The sequence below is a fragment of the Leptopilina boulardi genome, unplaced genomic scaffold (genome assembly GCF_019393585.1).
Source record: "Leptopilina boulardi isolate dan_hultmark-lab unplaced genomic scaffold, ZJU_Lbou_2.1 LbouV2_368, whole genome shotgun sequence".
Lineage (NCBI taxonomy): Eukaryota > Metazoa > Arthropoda > Insecta > Hymenoptera > Figitidae > Leptopilina > Leptopilina boulardi.
Window position 1 is genome coordinate 3,608,194 of NW_026137938.1, and position 14,651 is coordinate 3,622,844.

Below are 14,651 nucleotides of genomic sequence, written 5' to 3' on the forward strand. Positions count from 1 at the left end.
AATTATATCCTAAATTTAAGAATATCTTCTTGGCGCCCATGCATTTTATTTTCTTAAAGTTAGAATATAATTAGTTCAGTTGTAATATTAGATTGGCGTGAGGATCAAAAAAACAAACCCTTTTTCTTTTTTAACAATAAAAGATCAATATAGTTTCAAACATGGTTAGAATATAATACTGTTAAAATAAGAAACAATTCTTAAATTAAGAAATATTCTACAAACAAAAGAAAAAATTTTTAATTTAAGAAATGTTTCTTATTTTAAAAATATATTCTAACTTTCAAGAAAATAAAATGCATATGAAATAATCTTAAATAAGATATATTCTCGCCAAGAAGATATTCTTAAATTTAGAATATAATTTTTTCAGTGTAAATATATTTAATTTAATATCTCATCGAAGTGGAAGATTTATAAAATATGGAGCCTAATTTCGCATCCCTTCAATGAAGTGCCCCTTATACATCGCGAGTAAACTCTTTATTAGTCTAGCACAAGTCTTTCAGAATTTTTTTTTTGTGAAAATAACGGTAAAAGAAAAAAAAAAAAATGTAAAGGACAATAATCTCGACTCTCAATTTTACGGACCACCTCGCCAACTCGACGGTCCGTGAAACGTTGGCAAAACCAAATTGCGGCTGATATAGGAAAGCATACGGAATTTCAGCGGATTCCTGCCCAAATAACTGTCTCGAAGAGAGAAAGAGGACTCGTCGTCGTTCTTCCAGATATTTGCTCATCGACTATAAATTCGACATCCCAAAAAAAAAAAAATACTTTATTCTCTCAAGTGAAATTCAAATTTAAAAAAAGAAAAACAAATCAAGTCTTCAAGAGAAAAAAAAAACCACTTTGATCTGTGTTTTCATAACAAATAAAAACTATTCTAATTGTACAGTAAACCCACAATCGCAACTTGGCATTTATGAGCGTTCATGAAGAAAATCGTGGACGACATTTTCCCCCTCGAACGACGAACCCGAAACTAATTAAAGGGCGATGCAATTAATTTTCCAGCTTATTAAATAATTAACTCGTGTCTTGAGAATCGTCCCGCGTTCGTTGAAAATCTCTCACTCACACTTTACACCCCCCCCCCACTCTCTCTCTTTCTCTCTCTCTCCCTCTTACTTATACACTATACACACCCGATTCCAACGAACTTCAAGTCCCAGGATTTATAAAGTGTCTTCTGCTTTCCCTTGAGAAACTAAAGTTGTTAATCCTACCAGTAATTATTTAAAGTTTTCACCGCCCGGATTTCTAGAATGGCTCCATGGAAGAAAAGGGACTTTTTGACTATAAACCAGATAATCCCTTATTGTCGAACCTGGCTTTTGAATATTCACGTCTTTCTCTTTATCCTAAAGCTTCTCCAAACACTAAGTCTTCGTTAATTGATTTTTCTACACGATTTATAAACCTCAAGAAAATTTAAATTAAAATTTCAAACAGTTATATATATATATATAGGTATATATTACCCAATATTGACGAAAAATTAATTAAAAAACTTAATACTCATTTGATTTGCAAAATTAAAGCGACAAAAATAAAAAAATGTTTCAAAAATTGAAATTTTTTCAAAGACCAGAAAAAAAATTTAATTCTCATACTCTGTGACCAGAATATAATAAATATAATGGATCTGTTTGGATTATCATAAGGAAAGAATTTCTCGTACTGGCATACTTCACATTTTTCTTTATCCTCCAGGGGGTGTGCATAATAATTCTCGCGTGTGCTCATGTCTCTCTCTCTCTCTCTCTCTTACTCTTTCTCACTCACTATACGGTTATTGTTTTACATTCTTGTTTCATTCGCGTGAGAGTGCAAAATAAAACATCATCGCTCGTGCGCGCAGCTTTTAGCGGATTCCAAAATGGGGAAAAAGAGAAAAATATATATATATATATGTATATACAAGAAAAAACACTCTGACACATTTTCTTGTATTTGCACATTATATTCCATGTAGACGCATAGCACATGACAGAATGACAAGATGTTTTGTTATATTTTCCATTTGCGCATAATATAAATTTCACGTGATTTCTCCATTAAAATTATTATTATTATTATTATTATTATACTACAACGTATTTTCGCATTCATTTTAATAATGAAAAACTAAAATTTATTTCTGCACTGAAAAAATTATATCCTAATTTTAAGAATATCTTCTTGGCGCCTATTTAAGATTATTTTCCATGCAATTTATTCTTACAGTTAACCCCTTGGGTGGAATAGGTGGGCTCAAAGTGTCGATGACTTGTATACACGCACATAAATTTTGAGCCGAATAATAAGACGGAATTGGCCTAAAATTTGTTACTCGGGGATTTTTGGGGTGGTTGCTTCCGAATTTGATGTCAGATTTACAAAATTCAAAATGGCGGATCCAATATGGCGAACAAAAATTTTGAAAATTGACCATATTCGCTTGAAACTCGTTACTCGAGGGTTTTTTGGGATCGCTGATTCCGAATTTGATGTCAGAATTACAAAATTTCAAAATTCAAAATTGATACAATAATAATCACACCCATATTTATGCTATTTTAAATTTTTTGAAATCTGAATTTAGATTCGTAATCAGCGACCCTCAAAACCCCTGTGTAATAATTTTTAAGTATTTTTAAATCATTTTTGCCATTTTTTGAAAAATTGTCCGCCATATTGGCTCGGCCATTTTGAATTTTTGAAATCTGACTTTAGATTCGTAATCAGCGACCCCAAAAACCCCCGAGTAACAATTTTTAAGTATTTTTAAATCATTTTTGCCATTTTTTAAAAAATTGTCCGCCATATTGGCTCCGCCATTTTGAATTTTTAAAATCTGACTTTGGAATCGTAATCAGCGACCTTAAATACCATAGTATACACATTTGCACAAATTTTGGTCATTCAAAAATTTACTGACATTTTGGGCCCACTTATGAGATTTTGGCCTCGACTGCGAAGGGGTTAAAATATAATATTCTTAAAATAAGAAACATTTCTTAAATTAAAAATTTTTTCTTTTGTCTGTAAAATATATTTTAATTTAACAAGTGTTTGTTATTTTAAGAATATTATAATCTAACTGTAAGAATAAATACGAAATATACTTAAATAGGCGCCAATGAAAATATAATCTTAAATTTAGAATATAATTTTTTCAATGTCAATGTCACTGAAACAAATTTTCTACATATATGTATTCGCAAAAAAAAAAAACAAGATTCACTCCTTCACGATGCAATTCGGTTAAATCTTATGAAAGACAGGTTGCCTGTATGCAGGGGCAGTATCTATAATATATATATAAAATATATTGTATTTATTTCTATTTCTAAGATTTTCAAGGGGAAATTTTCTTTCTTTTATTTTCTAAAATCATCGTTCGTCTGATAACGGCTTCTCTTCTTCCTTATGCTTTTTGGAGAAGTCACAGATGCCGGTAATATTACTTCCTCTTGTCCCCTTTATGGATATTGCCACACAGAGTCATAGTAACACGCACTCTGCCATTTAAGACCACACGCAGGGAATGCCACTCCGCAAAAGTGGGAAGAAAAGCTACTTGGCGAAAATATTGGCCTTGTCTTTCACATTTTATATCCTATCACATTTTTTTTTTCTTTTCTTTTCTTTTTTATTAAGTGCAATTCTTTTCAACAAAAATGTCAATAGACAGTGAAATTTCAGTTGAATTTTATTGTCTAAAAGCCACTTACTAATTAAACATAAACAAAATAATATTTTAAAAACTATTTCAATTTGAATTTAAATTATTTAGTTGATAATTAAAAGTCATTTAATAATTTCTGTTTCAATTAAATTTTATAAAAAAAAAATACGTTAAATATTAAATAACTTTAAATCTAAAGAAAGAGGTGATTTAATTGAACATTGTTTTTTAAGTGAAATTAAAAAACGATATTTCGAAAGATATTGGAAAAATTTAATTTTAATTATATTTAATTTTTATAGACATTCAATGTTAATTGTTCAATTATTACGATAATGAAAAATGAAATAATTTAAGAAATAATAAAACACTGATTTGTAATACAAAAATATATATAATTTAAATTAATCACACGTCAGACAATTAAAAATCAATTTTAAAAAGTGTTCCCATTTTTTATAAAACTTAACTTTTTTTAATATTAATATAAATTAATTAAAAATTTATCAAATGTTATTGAATAACCTTTAATTATCTTATCTAGATTTCTTTTAATTTAAAAATAAAATTTATTTTGTATAAAATCTAACTTTTTGCCTCCCTTTTTTTAAAAACCTCTCCCGTTCTTTTTTCTTTTCTTTCGCGGGGGTGGGGAGGGGTTTTTTTTTTCTTCGCCATCTCTACTGAGCATTTTATAACTTTTACGAGCAACGTTACGCATCAACTTCACAGGAGCAATTAAAGAAACCATCATAAGAGGGACGACTCTTCTTTACTTTTGTTCTGCGCGCTTCACTTTTATTTGAAATTGTTGGAAGATCATGGCGTATAATACTATGGGGTTGGTGCGTTCACCCTTCTTTAATTATATAGTTCCTCTACGAAGCGTTTAAAAATATTACCTTTAGATCTTCTCTTATGGGAATTTAAACTTTAATATTCCCCTAATTTAACAATTTATACACAACTTATCAAATTTTCCTTTCTAAATTCTCATCAAGAATCTAAATTTTAATTTAAAAAAAAGAACTTTATTAAATTCTGTAATTAAAAGAATATCAAAATTTATTTGAATCAAATGAAATAAAATATTGAACTTCTTTTTGAAATTATCTGTTATCATTTTATTTATATATCAAATATTGGCCACATGTGCGAACGCGACCCTATAAAAGTAAATATCTTCGTGTCTGCGACTTTTACGACAAGATTACCTGTGTGCATCAGTAGTAGCGTTTATTAGCTACGCTTTTATACTGATGACTATTTACAACTAGATTCCACATTACGTTGATTACACCGATCGCTCGTTTCTTACGGGTTGTAACGGATAACCGTATCTTTCTACATTTTATCACCCCACCCCTCGTATTTCAAGAAAAGGGACATTAAAGATAAGAGGACGTCGTCGACCGATTTACGATCACGATCTTTCCTTATTTCTCGAGGGATACGATCATAAGAGAATGAACTCTTAAATTGTGCAACCCTTCAGCGTTCTTATAAACTTGAAATTTAATGGTTCTAAACTTGCCAATTTTCTCTTGTAAATTAAGTCGCATCTCTAATATGTAAAAAAAAATTAATAACCATAATTCTTATTTTAAATAAATACAGAGAGAGAGAGAAAAAAAACTGATCAAACTAAGCGAAAGTTTAAAAAAAGAGAAATTATTTTGAAACTTTTTTTTCCCCAGATTCTGAGCAATCGCCAGCTGTATATTTAAGGGATGATCCTCTTTTCGGGACTTTGCAACTTCAACAGCACAGTGAACTTCGTGCTCCGACTGCGGAACGAGCAGCTTTTTATCTTGATGCCGCTGTTGCTGGTCGTCAACGAGAAGGCGATACTCATATGCTTTATACTCTTCACGTGTATCAGTACAGTGTTGCCGGTAAAGGCGGAGGTAAATAATAAAAAAAAACTAACTTTCCTATTTTTTTGAAACCGGTTTATTATTTAAAATTGACTATTTCAGTCGCTGGAGGTAGAAGTAGGCTACATCTAATGGATCTAGGAAACTCGGATCGAGGGAAATCATCAGGAGGAATACCACTCTCAGGTCTGGGAAACATTCTTATAGCAATTTTTAATGGGCAAAAACATTTGCCCTATAAAGAGCACAAACTAACTCAATTGCTCAAAGAATGCCTTGGATCATTAACATGTCACGCGGCAATGATAGCACATGTCTCACCAAATTCACAACAATACAGCGAAACCCTAACAACAGTTCAATTAGCATCGAGAATACATCGTATGAGGCGGAGGAAAATTAAATTCATTGGAAATAATGGACAGGGTACAGGAAGTGGTGGTAGTTCAGGTGAAGAAGCTGCTAGACAAAATAGTGAATGTGATCCAAGTTCAAGTGATCTTTCAGCTGATACTGTTATTTACGTTGGTCCAAGTACAGATGACGCAACTGACGGTGAACATCCTCCTGTTTATATTCCTAGTCTAAATTCAGGTGATAATCGATGTGCAATGGGTCGAGTTCTACGCGGTTCAGCTGCTGAAAGACCAAATAAAATCGCCGAAGAAAGAAGTCCAGCTCATAAAGCAACTAAAGCAGTGAAAGCATTAACTCAAACAGCATCAAAACAAACATCACCTGCTCACAGTTTAACACCCAAAGCGAGTCCTGCGAGAAAAATTAATTCCACAAAGGCTTCAGCATCAAAAAATGCTGATTCTCCAAATAGTAAAATTCCCGTTGCTGTTACAACTGGTGGTTCAGATGAACAATGGATCGATGGACCAAGAATCTCAAAATCCAAAGTTGCCGAAGCAAGACACTTATTAAAAGACTCACATCACAAGAGAGAAACCTGGATAGATGGTCCAATGCAATTAACAACATCTCTTCATCAACAACACTCTGGTTATGGTTTTATGGACAGTCATAAAAAGAGTATGATTAGAAAATGGGTGGAGAATCAATCATCACAAATTCAAAGAAGTAAATACAATTCCCGAAATGATTCTAAAATTGGACAATCATCACAATTTAAAGAATTATCAAAAAATATCGACGATGATGAAACATCATTATCAACAATAGAGAGCGAAAGTATAAAGGCAAGTGAAATTGAAGATATAACCGAAAAATTAGGAGCTAAATTAAATCTTCTTAATGTAAAATCCAACACTGATTCTGGACTCGATTTAACTGCAAGTCCAATACTTGATAATTCTCGTAGTAAACTCAATGTTCATGATGATGAAGATGATGATGAAGAAATTGTCGTTCCTCCGCCATTGCCTCTAATAGAACCTCTTAGCAATGGCGTAAGTCGCGAAGTTTCCATGGAAAGTTTAAATCTCTCTCATAAAGATATCGTTCTACCGTCCAGACATTCATTGTCTTCAGAAGACGAGATTTTGGAAATTGTCGAAGTTGAAGATCTCGAGCCTGTTCCAATGCAAGATTCTTGTCTTCAAGTTACAGAAGAGGACATTGCACTCTGCATGGGAGAAAATCCTTTACCCGAAAGTGATCAAGAAGAACATCCACTCAGGATACTAAGTCAGGAAAATCTCACCGTTGTATCAACATTCACCGGTAAGATTATCAATATTTAATTTAAAAATTTTATATTAAAATTCCTAAAATTCCATTTTAAAATTCAATTTAACAATAAAAGAAAAGTTTTCCTCTAACTAACTTTTTATATTATTCTCAAAAGACAGTAATTTATTTACCGCACAAAACTCAATTCAACCTCATATTCTGAACCTTTCAGTAAATGTTCTTCTTTACGAGAAACAATCATATTCTCCAAGTTGGGATGTAATTACTTGTCGACACGCGCTCTCAAAGTAGCAAAGCCAATACAAGACCCCTTTCCACTTCTTCACTCATCGTCGTTTCTTTTATTTTTATCTTATTTCTCTTTACTCTCCTACGAATTTCTCTTCTGCTTTTCCAATTTAATTCTTATGTGTCTCTTTTTTTTTTTTGTATTTTACTTCAGGAGAAACTATAAAAATTGGAAATTTTTTTTACAGATTCAATGTCGGTGATGTCGGACACTGAACGATATAGACCTCAATATCAATTGCCAGTGGGAATGGGAATGTTACCGCGGCCTTATTTCGATCACGAAGACTTTTTGGAACAGGAAAGCAGGCACAAGTTCGATCAATTGGCTCGACTCCACGAGTTATACCAAAGTAAATTAGCCCTTGCCAACGTTTCAAATTCCGCGACTTACCAAAGGGAAAACTCCTCATCAGTCACCATCAGAGATGCTCCATGTAAGTTTTTTTTTTCTTCGCCCTCTCTTTTACATCCAATTTACGAATTCTATCAGACGAATCTTAAAAACATTTACGAGAGACGCTTTTCAAATACTTGAATTAAAATCGTTATACTTTTAAATTAGAAATCAAAATTCTTTAGCGAAATACTTGGTAATTTTTTGAAAATTCATGCAATCAGAAAATTAACATTTATGGTAATCCAAAAAAAAAATTCCAACTAGATTTTTACATCTTAAAGTACTTATAAAAAAAAAAATTGTATCTTGAAGACTCCGATAATATAGTGACAAAATTATAATGGGGAAATATAAAATTAGAATGAAAAGATTATTTTATTGCTTACATCAAGTATGCAATTATTAACGCAGGACAAATTCCAGCCGCCACGACATTCCGTCCACCTTCCCGGTGTCAATCATTATCACTCTCGGACGTTCTCTTCAATGACAACGCAAGCAATCATGGCAGTACCTTCAGTGAACCGGCCTATATAGCTGGAAAATCAGAACAGGAGAAAATTTGTGACAATTGTCGACAAACAATGTCACGACCAGAGACAGCATCCTACTGGTATCCAAGTAGTGTAGCACATCTTGCCAGTCCCAGAAGATATTGTGGTAAATTGGGAGAATGCAATATTTCAAGTCTACGACATCCCGACGGTGCTTCAAATCCAAATCTCAAAGAGGAAATTGAAAGGATACCTGGTAACGGAGCCTCGGGCTCCGATCCTGAAGAGGAATATATCGAAGCTAAAAAACTCTTTGGTACAAACGAAAGAACGGAAAGAACAGTTACCGGAAAATCTGATATCGAAGAGGACCGAAAAACAATTGGTAAATTATTATTAGTTTTAATGGAATTTGAATTTATTTTAAATAATTATTTATAACAAAATTTTTTGACTACAGTTGCGACACCACTTCAAATATCAATACCAAGTTCAGTGCCATCATCGGGTCGAATGCAACGCAAAATTCTAAGTCTAGGATCATCATTTGGTTTGAATAAAGATGGTTATGATTCGGGGGCTGATTCAACGCCAAGAGCTGCTAAACTTTCACCAGCAACACTATCGAGACATCGAGCAGAGAGTTCAGGATACGACAGTATTGTACGTGATAGTGAAACAAGTAGCATTGCAAGTGACTCGTCAAGACACACAAATGCCCTCCAAGAACATCAAGGTATAAATTATATAAATATTATCTTTTTCTTTTCATCCTATAGCAAAAATTCTCGTCTCCCTTCGGCTTCATCAATAACAAAAGTTATTGGCTTTTTTTTTTTTTTTCGTCAAGTGTAATTTTTCATGACCCATCGCCTTTCAATGAAACTCCATTAATCAAATCCGCAACTTCTTGCGCTCACTTTCTTTAAGGCAACATCCGAATCGGAAATTCATGTATTCATTGAGTAACTTCCTAAAGTCTTGTATAAATGGACTTTTTCGTAATGTGACAGAATAGTTATAAAAAATAAGTTTTTTTGAAATACGAAACAAAAAAAAATTGATGATTGGGGATCAAAAAAGTAACTAAAAATAATAAAGAAGAGTGTAAAAATTGGTGTATATTATGTAGAAAAAGAGCAATCGGCTAAAATCGAGCCCCATTCGGTGATTCTCCTCAGGTGGCGCTCTGGGAGTTCTAACCTCGACGTTGTGCGGGTGTTTCAGCGGTGGAACAACCGGGGGCAGGATGCGTGCTCCGGGTCCCGGCCCAGGGAATTCCCGCGGGGATTCTCGTCTACACAGGCGAGGACGTAGCAACTCTGGACAGACGCGCACAGCTGCGCTCGGAGCCGCGTGGAATAATGTTCAAGATACACAACCTACGTCTGCGCCAGCGCCTTCTTAGACGGGAATTACGCGATGCTAAAAGGCGACTAATGATGTCCGATGACCGTTGGAGTTACGAACGTAAGTTTCTTTCCAAAAGCTGATACTTTATAGCAATGAAAGACTTTTTTTATTTTAAAAATTAATATAATATGTATTTTAAAATGGGGAAAATTCTGTTTTTGTACTAATTTAGTCGTATGAAACGTACTAGTTTCTGACCAAATAATACTGAAATGCAATATGGATCATATTAATTTTCAGTATTATTTGGTCAGAAACTAGTACGTTTTGTACGACTAAATAATACAAAAACAGAATTTTCCCCATTTTGAAATACATTATATTAATTTTTAAAATGAAAAGACGCAACACATTTTTTTGACCTTCATGTATTTTAGTTCACATAGTCACTAGTATCGAATTGCAATTTTAAATTCCTAATATTAAGGTAAAACGTCCAGTAATCGATCATTTTGATATAATTTGAATGTAGTTAATTTAATTGAACTATAAATTAACTATATCCCTCCTCACAGCACAAGATATTTAAGGATATTCCTGGGACATCCTAGGGATATCAATTTGCTTCCAGTGGTTTGGGCAACCCTAGGATATCCTGAGGATGTCCTAGGGATATCCAAACCGCTGGAAGCAAATTGATATCCTTAAATATCCGGTGCTGTGAGAGACAATTATACCAAAATGATCGACTACTGGGTGTTTTATCTTACTCCCTTTTGAATCAGTGAAATTAAACTGATAAAATAGCTGAAATTTAGCAACTGAATCACTTCAATAAGATTTCTACTAAAATTTAGTCATACTTTAATTAGAATCAGTATAAAGTTCTTTAATGATCTGTTTTACCGATTGATGGTAATACTACTAAATTTCAGTAGAAATCTTACTGAAGTGTTTCAGTTACAATTCCCGCTATTTCATCATCCAAATAGCACAACATGTTGCCACAATATTGCATTAATATTACATAACAATATTGCGAATATTACATGGCAATATTGAGGCAATATTGCTGAAACATTGATTACGTCCGTCCTGTGGGAATATTGCACGGTAATATTGAGTCAATATTACTCCGCAATCTTATTGTCCAAACTGATATCTCCCTTAAGTTGCGCAATATTAAGGCAATATTCGCAACTTAAGGCAGATATCAGTTTGGACAGCACGATTGCAGAGCAATATTGCCTAAATATTAACGTGCAATATTCCTGCAGTGCGGACATAATCAATGTTGCAGTAATATTGTCTCAATATTTCCCTGCAATATTCGCAAAATTGATCATGAAATATTGCTGCAATATTGTGGCCATATGTTGTGCTATTTAGGCAGTGAATTATCGCACTGATTAAAAATTTAACAAACCTGTTATTTAATAAAATATACTTTAGTTATAATGCTTATAGTAAAATTATTTTACATCACTGTAATTTTGCAATTCAATCACTAAACTTTAACAAAAATTGTCAATGTTCGAAAATCCCTGATTTAAAAAAAAAAAAAAAAAAAATGAAAATACTATTATCAACCGGAATAAAATTTATTTCTCTTTTTTCTAGTGCACGTGGAGGACAGTATGGACTGGCGGGATCCAGCTTTCTTGGAAGCTCTCGAGGCAGAGACGTTCATTCTCCAAAAAAGAGTGGAAGCCTGCAAGAGTCACGTGATACTGATAACCTGTTTCGATTCGTATCCAAGGAGAGAATCAATATACTTGGATACACCAACTGGAATCAAAATCACCTAACAATTATTCGGATCAGCGCAAATTACTACGTGCTGATCATTCATTCCAATTGCAACTCCATTAGAAACAAAAGTTAAATGCTTCTTTGTTGTAAAGAAAATAAAGAAATGCAAATTTTGAAAAAGACTATTTAAATAGAAAAATTGGGATTCTACATATGTAGGAAACTGTGACTGACGTGTGTGTAAAACAAAATCCAAAAATTGAATGCTTTAATTTTTTTTTTTTTTTAAATTTCTAAAATGCATTTTCAAATGCTTTCCAATGTTTTTGTTTTTTAGAAATTTGACCAAAAAAAAAAAAATTACAGCATTGCAATTATATTCCATTCAAATAAATAGATGACTATAATTAAAATTGTTTCTATTGTACTTTTTCCCATCGTTTTTTAATTGAAAAAAAAAGAATTGTCCAAACTTTGTTATATAAAAAAAAAAACTGCCATTGTATTTTAAAAATTCGTTAAATTATCATGATAATCGTCATTAATTACTGAGACTGAAAGATTGCAAAGGCAACAGATAAACAGCTAACTTCCGATTAAGACTGTTAGGCAATTTTTCTATTTCTTAAAACAAAAATGAGACGAAAATAAAGAATAAGTGAATAAATGTATGTGTGTGGGATTTAATGTTACAAAAAATGAATTTAAAGAAAAAGCCTCTACGAGAAAAATTACAATTTTCATACAAAAATTTTTCATTAAAATTTTAAAACAAAATTTTCAAATTATCACAATTTTCTAATAACAATTTTTATCGTATCAATATTTTTAAAGTTTTTTTTTTCTTTTTTTTTGAACCAACTAATCTATTTAATACAGAACAAATTTAAAAATTTCATATCGAATTTGTACATTAAAAACTTTTTATAGAAAAATATTCCAAGTTTTTGTCTTCCTAATGATGTTCTAAGTTTCGAAATTTTCTTTTAAGAGCGTGAGAGAAAAACAGAGAGAGAGAGAGAGACATAAAAATTTGTATTTATTTTTTTTTCTATAATTTAAAAATTATTAACGATCAGGGTGCGATAAGAATCGAACTGACTCTTCCGAAAACAAAAAATGCAAATCGTACTGCCAAATCAATATACGATTTACAATTAAACACAGGCCGTAAGTATTAATATTAATGCACGCACGTTAATTCAAAATAATATCGTAGCTTTAATCGTTATCTCGCAGTTACTGCACTTTGTAGAGCTCCTATAATTCACTTACAATTAGAGAGACTCCAGTCATTAATGAAAAAAAAAATAAATAAATAAAAAAAAAACGTAGCTCATCAAATTCTACCACACGCATAGATTACAATATTATAATAAGAAACTTTTCTGCGTGAGCCTCACCCTCCGTTTTCAAAACCAGAAAAATCACAATTTTCGTCTCTTCAACAATAATAAATGCTAATAATTTTAAATTACACAAAAAAAAAAAAATTCTTTTTATATATAATACAATTTTTGTTGACCCTTCTTTCCCTATAATTTGACTAAATAAATTATTTAAAATATTTAAAAAATTAATTATGTGAATAATTATTAATTAATGTTATTTGTATTATTATTTATAATTATTTATGTTATTATTTATTATTATTATTTGGATTATTTTAATATTACTTCAGATACTAAATTTTAAATAATTTTAACTTTTTCATGTTTGAAAAGACGAAAACTGTAAATTTACTGTGTTATTCTGAATGTATGTTTCTTTTGACATATAATAATTGGAATCAGTCGCGCGGAAACGAAAAATTATTTTAAAAAATCCATTCTTTTTTTTTATTGACTTGAGAGAAAAGAAAAAAAAAAACATTTCAAAGATTGTCACACGTCCAGAATTTTTAACGATTTTCAATATATATATATATTTATTTATCGGACTAATATTAGTGCTCTCGAAATTTGGAAAAATTTTATAAATTAATTTTTACATATATAGGTAGCTGTGTAAAAGGGCCAATTTTTAAGCTCTTGTTTGCCAATCTCATTGGCAAGAAAAAGAAAAAAAAAAAAATCAATTGCCAAAGGGAGCCAGTCCGTCTGTCATAATTGATCTACTTCTAAATCCCTTTCAAAAAGTATTGTACCATAGTCATTGTATTATATTTATATTTGATATGTACAAATTAGATATGTAATTTCTTGTAATAAAGATCAATTTACAATGGGTAAATAATAATATTCTATTTTTTTATTTTATTATCAATATTATTTCACCAAATTATTTTAAAAAGAATTTTAATGAAATTTAAAAAACAAAAAGTAATTTTTCGAAAATTTTTAATTTATATTTTTTTTGTACTATTATATTTTATTTACTCTCTAAATGTATGAATTAGTAAAAAAAAAATTAACTAATTTGAATTAGTGACTATTTTTTGCTTTTGATTTAGTTAAATTTTACTAATTCAAAATCAAAAATGTCAATAATTTAAATTAATTAGAAAATTTTACCAATTTAGATTTAGAGAGTAAAAAGTCGTTTATACTCTCTAAATCTGAATTAGTTACTAATTTATGTTTACTAATGTTTACTAATTTGAATTAGTGACTCACTTTTTGCTTCTAAATTAGTAAAATTTTACTAATTATTAGTAAATTTTACTAACAATTATTAGTTAACAATTATTAGTTTACTAATTTGAATTAGTGACTCACTTTTTGCTTCTAAATTAGTAAAATTTTACTAATTATTAGTAAATTTTACTAACAATTAGTAAAATTTAACTAATTCAGAAGCAAAAAGTGAGTCACTAATTCAAATTAGTAAACATTTTTACTAATTCAGATTTAGAGAGTAAATTAATAATTTATTTTTTAATTAATTTCTTTTTTTTTAATGGTAAAATAATATTTTTCACTTATTCTTGTATATATATATCATGATAAAGAGAATGATTCAATTGAAGCAATGAGCAAAAGAAGGTAAGTGGAATGCCGAGTTGATTAAACAGTTTCCTTCGGAAGTAAAATGAATGAGATAAATGAGAAGTGATTTCTTCTATAAGAGTGATGCGTCTCTCTCTTGTCTTATATACATTAAAGTAAAAGAAGAAAAAAAAAGAAAAAAAATTCTCAAAGAATTGTGTCTTT

The 14,651-nt window shown here is 30.8% G+C and overlaps 2 protein-coding genes across 8 annotated transcripts in view; both read left to right on the forward strand.

The window, feature by feature from the left end:
- The window catches only part of LOC127287127 (kinesin-like protein GA13060), a 375,235-nt gene extending 361,507 nt beyond the window's left edge, over positions 1-13,728 (forward strand). For 4 of the 6 annotated variants that reach the window (XM_051313892.1, XM_051313893.1, XM_051313895.1 and 1 more), the window contains exons 10-16: positions 5,374-5,583; positions 5,656-7,242; positions 7,689-7,937; positions 8,324-8,779; positions 8,855-9,130; positions 9,622-9,864; positions 11,368-13,728. In XM_051313892.1, the coding sequence (XP_051169849.1) occupies positions 5,374-5,583; positions 5,656-7,242; positions 7,689-7,937; positions 8,324-8,779; positions 8,855-9,130; positions 9,622-9,864; positions 11,368-11,555 (3,209 nt within the window). In that variant the 3' untranslated portion in view covers positions 11,556-13,728. Of the gene's footprint in view, positions 1-5,373; positions 5,584-5,655; positions 7,243-7,688; positions 7,938-8,311; positions 8,780-8,854; positions 9,131-9,575; positions 9,865-11,367 lie in introns of those variants that run through there. The other 2 variants (XR_007843837.1, XM_051313896.1) reach the window with 2 other exon arrangements.
- Positions 1-14,651, forward strand: part of LOC127287131 (lambda-crystallin homolog) — an 87,686-nt gene that overhangs the window by 45,782 nt on the left and 27,253 nt on the right. The window lies entirely within an intron of this gene.